Source organism: Pungitius pungitius, chromosome 7, assembly GCF_949316345.1.
Source record: "Pungitius pungitius chromosome 7, fPunPun2.1, whole genome shotgun sequence".
NCBI classification, from domain to species: domain Eukaryota; kingdom Metazoa; phylum Chordata; class Actinopteri; order Perciformes; family Gasterosteidae; genus Pungitius; species Pungitius pungitius.
The window spans coordinates 14,348,523-14,358,739 of NC_084906.1; the positions used below are offsets into that span (position 1 = coordinate 14,348,523).

At 40.4% G+C, this 10,217-nt stretch overlaps 1 protein-coding gene across 4 annotated transcripts in view; it reads right to left on the bottom strand.

Moving 5' to 3' along the window:
* The window catches only part of opa1 (OPA1 mitochondrial dynamin like GTPase), a 30,385-nt gene extending 21,125 nt beyond the window's left edge, over positions 1-9,260 (bottom strand). The window contains exons 1-13 of one of the 4 annotated variants that reach the window (XM_037469305.2): positions 9,072-9,260; positions 7,797-8,121; positions 7,189-7,285; positions 6,920-7,027; positions 6,169-6,222; positions 4,646-4,728; positions 3,012-3,167; positions 1,440-1,493; positions 1,090-1,194; positions 730-816; positions 433-546; positions 191-271; positions 11-85 (exon numbers count right to left, since the gene is read on the bottom strand). In XM_037469305.2, coding sequence (XP_037325202.1) covers positions 11-85; positions 191-271; positions 433-546; positions 730-816; positions 1,090-1,194; positions 1,440-1,493; positions 3,012-3,167; positions 4,646-4,728; positions 6,169-6,222; positions 6,920-7,027; positions 7,189-7,285; positions 7,797-8,121; positions 9,072-9,100 — 1,368 coding nt within the window. In that variant the 5' untranslated portion in view covers positions 9,101-9,260. The remainder of the gene's footprint in view (positions 1-10; positions 86-190; positions 272-432; positions 547-729; positions 817-1,089; positions 1,195-1,439; positions 1,494-3,011; positions 3,168-4,645; positions 4,729-6,168; positions 6,223-6,919; positions 7,028-7,188; positions 7,286-7,796; positions 8,122-9,071) is intronic. The other 3 variants (XM_037469306.2, XM_037469307.2, XM_037469308.2) reach the window with 3 other exon arrangements.
* Positions 9,261-10,217: the final 957 nt, after the last annotated feature.

Consider the following 10,217-nt stretch of genomic DNA (forward strand, 5'->3'; position numbering starts at 1 on the left):
TAAGTCCAACCTCACAGCTGACGGTTTGTCCCGCCTTCACACTCTTCCTCATCCTCAGCTCAATCTCATGCCTCAGAGCAGCAAGCTGCAGGACAAAAGGATAAGAAGGCAGGTATAATGATGTCAAAAGGTAAAAAGAAAACTGCTAAAAAAAATGCTGAAGGTCATCTTAGGTGAATACGCGACTTACGTCCTCCTCCTTGGAAAGGTCAAACTCTCGGCCACTGTCCTTAAACATGGCTACGTGGTGTGGGCCTTCGCTCAGTGTTACCTGCAGCGACAAGATGACAACTGTGAGAGACCCGGACAGAAATCCAACCAGCACTGGATTCCTACGCATTTACCTCTCACATCAGGCCACGTTGATTCTGATGCAGCCATTCAAAGAAAAAAGGTGTGTTTGCACAAACCTCAGCCAGTGCGGTTGCATACCTTGACAGGAGAGCGGGTCATCATCTCTCCTGAGCCCCGGGGGAAGATCCTGGCCTGGGCGATCATCTCCAGCACACTAGTCTTTCCAGCACTCTGATCGCCAACCACTACCACCTGAAACAGAGGAAGAGGAGGGTGAGGGGTCGGACAAAAAAAGACAACAGCATTAAGTGAACACAATCCAAGCAAAATAACAGTAGTTTGCAAATCCAGTTAAGAGGATTTAACAAAAACTGGTGAAAAAAGATTTTGAATATTTTCCTCAGAACAGTAGTACTACATTTTTATGATCGTTACCCTGGGAAGGTGATCCTGGGTGTTGTAGTTGGCATCATAGTCTGACAAGATGTCCAGGACTTCAGAATACAAGTCAATAAGGGATTTCTACATTAGATGAGAGAACAGCAATGAATATTGATAAGGTATGATAACATTGTATTTAGTATTAGTTTAAACAACAATGAATATTGATGATAAGGTATGATAACATTGTATTTAGTATTAGTTTAAATAAAAGCAAGATACACTAAAAGCAATAAATAAATTGATACTCAAACTTTATAAAAAATGACCCTGTAGAATTATCTAAGTATGCAAAAAACATTAAAATCCCATGAAAGTGTGTATCGGTGTGTTTATCTTAAGTGTTTAACACACCTTGACTTTCCTTTGGTGAATCCCTTTATCATCTTTTTGCAGCACCACTTTCCTTAACTCCTTATTCTCCTTCTCCAGTCTTTCCAGCATGCGCTGATATTTTAGCTGTGGGAAAAACGGTAAAATCCCATCAAACAACTAGAATCATTGGGACTCAACATCTCATAATGGTTTTGCCCAAAACCTGGTATGACAAAGATCTTATCCAATCTGACTTTTTGGGCACTATATTGGGCAGATATTTCATACAGCATTTAAAGAATAAACAACATTTGAACTGCATCATAAAAAACAATGTTCTTTTCCCTTTAGAAGAAGCTTTTATCAACAAACAAAAAAGTCCACTGTACCTGCGTACGGAGCAGTTCTTCTTGAAGCAGGTCTATTCTCTCTTTGTCCGATGACTACAGGTTGAAAGGTTAGAAGAGAAAAGTAGAAAAATAGAAGAGGAAAGCAAGAAGATTTGATTAATGCTTCCGTTTTGAAAACAAAGGCTTCCTGTTACTGTGCAACTTCACAAGCACGAAATCCCACCGGCACCACGAAGGTTCATTACGTGCACACTGTATTACAAAGAGAACCAGAGTTGAGATATAAGTTAATGCATGAAGAACACAAATCAAGGCAGATAAACATACATTCTGGTATTGCTCAGCTTCGATCAACAAGCTATAGTTCATTAACAGGCGCAAATCACAGAGGGAGCCCTGGAAAACACAGCTGAATTAAAATTTAATTTAGTAATAACAGCTTAATTTTTCATGATTGGGCAAAGCTCATTTGATTAAATATTAGGTACACTTAGTGTGTAAGGATGAGAGACAGGACAGAAAGCAAGAGACATAGCAGACATGAACAAACGGGACGGAGTAGAAGGTAAGTGGAGACACACCAGACCACACTATAAAACAAGCCCGTGTCCTCTATGTAATGTTTGAACGCACACAGTGGATGTAAATGGTTGGATTTTTTCCATAATTACATCACATAATTAAGGCTTCTACTTTGTGGTTGACAGCAAAGTCGACTCTCGAGTTACAATACAGCTGGCTCCATTCACGGCAACTTCAAACAGTGCAGCTCACACCATGCGGCCGGTTACCCCTCCAATCCATGCAGTGTGTCTGCACATTAATGGAAAGATGCTGATGATGATCATCATCCATCCAGTCACATGAGGGAGTGAGACTGAGCTACGCCACTGGGTTTCTGGGACCAGGCTATGAAGCTCCATGCATGCATTCTCTTCAAAGCTCAGCCTGACGGACTACGGGGTGATGCAGGGAGCCCACTGTTGGATTTCCTCAAAAACAAAACTAAAGCAGCTAATTTTGATGCTCTTCACATAATATCAAATTTGTGTTGCTTAATGTGGAGGGCTAGACAAACACCTGTAAAATATAAAAGGGACAGATTGCGTCAGCAGTTGTTGAATTAATGGATGTGTTGTATGTATTTCGGTTTTAAGATTTTCTCCTGCAGAACATTGCCTTTTTTCGAATGGCCACTGTGAAATTTTATATGGTAGTGTTCATGCTTGTGTGTCCACCATACACTGCATATCAGGGATTAACAGAAGGCATCACTAATCCATTTGTTTAAATTCTCTTTTTATATTCAAACTGACAGCTCTATTCTTACAAACCTAGTTAGTTATTGAGCAACTTCATGTTTTATCTGACCACCAGTGGTAGCTTTTAATCTGTTTGACGTCAAAGTGTACTCCAGAGTAGCTTATGACAAGAGCTGGATCATTAAAAAAATAATTTAAAAAAACCTTCCGATTCATCATCCTGCCTTTAAAATCCTATTCGGCAAGACGGCCATAAATACACTGTGTCTGTAGCTGTTTTTTCTGCAGCTGTGACCTTTGAGGAGTCTTTGGTGGGATAGGACGGTTCTAAGTGGGGTGGGACCTTCACCTTGCGTTTCTCTTGAGGGGGACTGGGGTTCGGAGGCGGACTGGGAGCAGGCTCTGGCGGTGGGGGACGTGCACTATTGGCTGCCGCAGCCCGCCGGACCTCCTCCTCGTGTCGCTGGATCTGCTGCTGAATAAGAACGAGCTCGCCAAGCAGACCCTGCTGGGGTACGTCATAGTCAGAGACAGGTAGGAGCAGCAGCAGCAACAACAACAAAAAACAAACGGACCAGCCACGGGGCTCAGCCATACGGGCAAACGCTGCATCCGAACTAAAGGCTACAACAGAGAAAAGCTCACCCGAGTCTCAACTGCAGCATAGAAGCTGCTCAGGAGAGGGATGATTCAGCCGAGGCTCAAGTTTAACACAATCAAGGTCTTTTGACTTTGTTAATCTTGGCACCCCATCATCGGGGCCACCCCAAAAAAGTCAGTCTCGCTCACACGTAAAAAAGGAGACTGAGGCCTGAGGAGGAGACTAATACCACAACTAGCACCTCTCAGCCAGCGGCAACGACAATGACTTTCCTCGCCATCATTCACCACTGTCGATTGATGACTCTTTGCCAGACAACACCATAATTCATTTTCATACTTAGTGGTTTTACTGCAAATGTTAAATAAAAGCCAAGTCAAGGCGACGATATGCGGCAACACAATGATGTTCGGCGGTTTTGAACATCACTCTGATGATGATGATGATTAAGCGTTGGCATCAGGAGCAAAGCACAGAGCACATATTGTGAGGTTTGCTTTAGTTCAGGGGCCCAACATGAATTCATTTTACTTTGTGCTGTTCCTGCTCTGTATTCAATCTCATTTGAAGTGAAACATCAACATATTGGAGTTGGTTGTGCCGTGTTTGATTTTGCTCATGCTGGAGAACATGATTGCAGAATAAAAGCTGGAAAAGGAAGAAATCTATTTTTTTTTATGAACGCTGCTCTTCTAAATATATGTTGTCAAACAATCACATAATGTTTTCGGGCTGACCACTTTACTCCGTGTAGTAAAAAGCACACACACAAAATCGAAGAGAGGGATAATGAAATGGGTCACAAAAAAGAACAAAACTCAAAATAAACAAGAAACAGATAACACATATGGATATGAAGTGCTCTGCCAAAGACTGCTGTAAAAAATAAAGCTCGCAAAATTAGGAGTTAGATTTGTGGAACAGTTAAGCATGACAAGTACTTAAGGCAGTGTGCATAAACTGTAACCCTAAACTCTATGGAATGAACATACATAGTAAGGGGAAACCATATACATCAGAATCATGCGGTTAATCTCATAAATCATTATGCATTCATATTCAGATGAACTGCTTGAATCAAAACACATTCAAAAATATGCAGGCATTTGCCTGTATTACATAATATGTGGCATTTAAGCCAAATACTTTATTCAAGGTGCATTGTGAGCACATATATTAATGTCCTAATTATATTAACGTAAGGACATTAACTTTTGGCCCCAAGTAGAGACCCGTAAGGGCTCGTAAAGACTATGGTTATTTGCCCTGATTGATACAAACATGGATTTTGATCCAACCCACTGCAGTTCTTGCTGCTGAAGTGAAAGGTAGCCGAGCTGCAGAGGGGGCAGCCGCTGAGTCGGCAGGTGTTACTAACTTGCCTTTTTGTATTGCTTGTCGCTGACTTCATGTGCGGCTGCAGTCGAAGAGTCTGTGGCTTTTAGCGGAGGATCGCCTGATGTTTCTGGCAGCGGAGACACAAGGACAGAGAATGAGATTCCATGCAATACTGCGACTTCGAATGATGAGTACTGAAAATAAATAACGTTAGGAAGACAGTGACAAGCATAGCAAAAATATGCCAGATATTGAGTTATTTAAAGCCTGCACATGGTTGAGAATATTAAGTGAATGATTGACATTTCAAATGTTTGGAAATCTTGCACGGCCTTGAACATATAGGTAAATAAAACATATATTGCACTTCACATACACATTGACGGTCAAACTCTATGACCAGAAATGTCAAACTACCAAACTCTGTATTTTGTGATGCTTTGATTGTTTAAAGAATTCATTGATATATACTGTGTAATTAGTTTCAGGAAGAGTAAAAAAGTACCGTTATAATATTTGAGTTTGGAGTTTATTGAAGCAAATCTCAAAATATGCGTACAACAGTGCAATGTGATGTGAACAGTCAAATGCTGTACCCGAGTCCACTAGATGAAATGTAGGACTTCAAACTTTAAACCTATTTTCCTCAGCCATAAAAGGGCGTGAGGTTAAGTAGAGCAAAAAACACGTTTTATGACTCACAGAAGGTGTGTGAGCTGACAAAGTGTCTGCACAAATGATTTTGAAAGATAGAGGTATTTCCATATACCAGAAGAGTGATAGACTTTAAATCAAATTAGGCTTATATATCTATTATTAATCAATTATTTTACAACCATTTGGCATGCCGACAAATATTTAGAATACATTTGTAACTTCATGTGAATTGTTTTTTCTGTGCGTTTTCCAAACATTTGATGTAATAAACAACCAAAAGCAGGCTGAGATCACCCCAGATATTAGTTAATGTGAGTACAATTAAGAAAGCCACCCATATACGCCAGGGGAGAGAAAGGGTGGAAGTCAAAGGAGGCAAAACCACACATACATTATACAGCCACACACAGTCAGTTCATAGAGACTCAAAAGGGGAAAAGGACAAACTAAACTGGGTCTGTATTTAAGACCAGGAACAAGAAAATGTTATTTAACTATTTAACTCTTTTTTTTTCAGATAGAAGAGGTCAAACTTAAGAGTGAGGTTGGAGTTTACACCAGTAAACAGATGTCAGCCAAGAGTAAAATTCTAAGTCTGCTTAGATAACCACATTCATCTAATTATGCAATCCAAGATGAAACTTCCTCCCCATCCTAGTCATACGTCAAACAATTCACTGAATACAGGACCCGTTGTTAACCATGATCGTTGCCTTTAATGACAGCCAATCACTGGTCAGCAAACTGAGAGCCAAAGTCCTGGGAATGTGTCCCACTCTCTCCTCTAGAGGCGAACCATGGCGAGCAGGAAACCACAGGCACCACAAGCATACCAGTATTGTGCCGCTACTCAGAGAGTGGCAGTGGGGTAGAGGGGAGGAGGCAGCGCTACAGTGTGGGGTGTACACACCTAACAACAGATGCAGACCAGAAGCTCCTTTGACTTCACTACCCAAACTCACACCTGTGAAGAACGTGGAGGAGGAGGACAGCAGGGATGAGGGGGGAGGGGGAGGAGAAAGGAAGAACAACACAAGATAAAAAATCATAACAGACAGAAGCAGAGGGATGGTGTTCAAAGCAGGGACACAGTCAAATGATGAGTTTTGAAAAGGTTGCAGCTGTGCGGGAGCTTCGAGTGACGGTACAGTTGGGATTTGTGCCCCACTACATGCTATAAGCAAATTAACCCACCACTATGATGTCGTACTAGGCATTCATGTGTTTTAGATAATGTTTTAAATATATATATATATATATATATGTATATATATGTGTGTGTGTGTGTGTGTGTGTGTGTGTGTATGTGTAAAAATACTGTTGTAATGTTTTCAACATGATGCAAGGTGTTTTAGCATGCCTAGAAAACCACATGGTGACCATGAAATTAAGTGGTGCAGAAAAGCAGAAATTTAGGGCATAAAGAAGATTATTTCCTATGATTTTTTCATCATTCTAAATCAATGTTATTGCGTCTCTTCCACGGATGCCCCACGTTAAGCATCAATAGTGCACTCAGCTGAAATTTTTGGGTATTTTAAATAATAGCAGAGAACAAAACTGAAGTGGAAAATAAATACTTTTATCTTAAATTGAAACTTAAGATGCTGGACTGGATTGTTATGATATGTGAAAAAATAGTTGACGTTCGGTTCACTCACCAGAGGACAGGAGGCTCTTGAGGAAAGTGAAGTTCTCGCCTATCTTATCAAAGTCAGGAAGTAATTTAGCTATTTCCTCGATCTCTGGCAGAGCTTTGGCCAGTTTATCTGTGGGTACAAGACAAAACCAAGATCACATGGAGAACCCAGAGGGTCAGGGGTATAGGATGCATAACACTGTTCACCCCTGCTTACTGAAAAATATTCCTGGGAAGACAAAACAAAGTATTGGCACATTTGAATCATGACACTGAAATGAAAACACTTACCGAGATCAATTTGTTCACTCAGTTCCCAGACGAAATCCGGTATGACCCAGTTGTATTCACTAAAATCAGGGAGCATCTCCTTCCACTCATCATAGGTCTGGAGACAAAATCCCAAGTTGTAAGTTGTTATCGTCACATGTTTTTCCTCTACTGTCTTCAATGAGCCTCAGTGTGACATTAAAGCTAAAACAATGAAGGGAAGGGGATAGCTCTTAGTTTCTAAACCTTTTTTTGGTGCCTAACATCGCTGGGGGTCTTTATATATTTCCTGTTTACTGCTCAGCTCTTATTAACACTTGCTTCTGTATTAAGTATTAAAATATAAAATCAGTATTAAAAATACTGGTATCACTTAATTTTACAATTTGTAAAATAATGTTAAATCATTATGATTCTGAATAAACCCCATTCATAAATTAATGTAAGAAATTCTTACAATATAATTATTTTTGTATATATTTAGGCTCTGAAAAAAAATATTTCCCTTAAAAAAAAGGAAAATTCACAATTGTGATCCTCGATAAGCTCCTATAACGCCTCATCCAAATTAACCAAGAACTAAAAACTAGTTAAGGGATTGGAATATTTCAGAGACACTGAACACGGACCTTTTTAGCGGTGTACCCTCCGCCCACTGCCGACCCCAGCAGAATGTATCGGAGCCTCAGCAGGCGGGCAGCGAGGCTTGCCACCCAGAAGTTGCGCTGCTGCTGGTGGCCCCGCCCCCCTGACCCCGAGGGAGGCTTGGGAGGCCGCATGGGCAACCGTGACATAGAGGTAAAGTAGCGAGCTGCCGTGCGGTGGGGGGGTCGCTGGGGGTTGGTGTTTCCAGAGTAGCGGTGGTGGATGGCACGTGATAGAGGATGCAGCTTCTGCAGCGGTACCCGAAATCTCACCCCCATGTTGGTGGAGACCAGATTCCTGCAGGCCAGGCTGAGAGGACAGAACAATTGGACAATAAGTTACACAAACTCAACTTTTGACAATAAAAACCATGACCCTAGAGTATATAATCACAGTAGAAGCGTCCAGTCAGTCACACCCAAAGTAAATATATTCTAAGAGATTAAGCTGTGATACTTTGTATCAGAGTACTGGTGGCAGATGTTGCTGTGATACGAGTGTTAGACATATCAGTAGCAGAAATAAGAAAATGTGAGTCAAACTAAAATGGATCTTATTAATTCCCACCGTTTGGCTTCGTCAGAGTAAAGCTAAGGCCTTGGAGTAGAGAACTCAGCCAGTCTATGAGATATTCTAGGGAGGGTAACGTTAGCAACTGATAGGTAACAGGGTGCACAGCCTAACTACGGTTACTCCGACAAATAATCGATGCTGTTAGATAAGGATAAAACCACACAACGCAGTCGAAGATGTGATAACGTCACAAATATCGGGGCAACGTGATCTTATGCTAACAAAGTTAACGTAACCTGATAACTAACTTGTATACATTTAAAATGTATATTTAGTCAGTAAATCCATCATTTTTAAGGTGCATTACTATCATATGCTTAGCTCAGCATACAATACTGGAGTGTAAAAGGCATGTCAACAAAGCCATGTTAATGTTTAATGTTGCAGCACAACCCCCCCTGTTAGCACGTTAGCTATACGTCACCTGGCTCACGTCAAAATACCGCACAGCGGAACAGGTTCATTTGGTGGATTTTTAATACATGTCAGTTGCAGCGTGAAGAGGGAACGTATTGAGCGTCTAATTAGCGATTGCGATTTACAGGACGACTGCTTATACTGAAGAGGTAACGTTAGCTAGCGTCGCTGTCCTCAGCTGTCAAACTGACCACACAGCACAGATAACACAACTAACGTTAGTTAGCTTCTGGTATCGGTGACGCTACTATTATTCAATTGGAACTTACCAGGCAGCTTTATTCCCGACACGCAGCATGGTGCTATTTATCAACAGCGGGTTGATACAAAGATCTTTCAAAACTGATATTTAAGCACGGTTTAGGTCATCTTTCCATATGGTGCACATTTGCTTGCCTGTTATGGCAGCTAACAAGGACACAGCCCAGACCGACAATCCACTTCCTGTCAGCGGGCCTACAATCAAATAAGAACGGGTAGAAAAAAGCATTGGCAAAGTAGTTCCTACGTGTAGGAGGTAGAGGGCCTCTAAAAAAGACACGATGTTGAAATAATGAAAAACTAGTTGCTTGTGACATTGAGATAATCGTAATGCCATCAGGTGATAATAAAATGATCCTATTTTTCAACTAGACTGTGCTTCTATCTATAAATGGGAATTCAAAATGTATTTTCCGTCATTCTGTAACATCAGTCAAGTGCACATTTGGGTGTCAAAAGTAGATTTGCATGGACAATAATGATAACATGGTTGATAAAGGTGTAATTTAAATAAACAGGTTCAGATTAGCCCAGATGCGATTTAAGGAAAGTTGGAGGGCGGAAACATATATTGTTCAAATATGTCTGCATTAGTTGTGTAACTTTAGGCTGTAGAGGTAGTATTTGTTGCTTTTGCAACATTTTCAGATATTCCGATATTTAATGGTTATTAATCCTTCTTTAGTCTTTAGTCTGGCTTACATAACAATCACTGGGGGGGTCATTCTACAAAAAAGGTGGAATTGCTGTCATTGTGCAGACACCAACATCTTTTAAATTGACAAAACAATCCAGATATGTTCAATACTGTCCTTTTAATGATATGACAGTTTATTCATATGTTTAATGTCAAACTTTTACAATGTTCTAGGAATTGTCTTTTCACAATTAATTGAATATCCTTTACATTTAACATTGCATATATTAAGTAAAACATTGACATGTTTAAAAATACATGTGTACTTGATGTTCCATTTCAGGGGGCAAATCTTTAAATAAATGCATCCTGATAGGAGTCACATATTTAAAAAAAAAAAGGTTTTGCTAAATGAATGAAAATGTTTCCTGTTAGCGCTCAGTATCCCACTACCAAAATGTGCCATTCATTAGTTTTCCTTTAGGTGGTGCTGTTCAACTTCTAAGGTCCATAAATA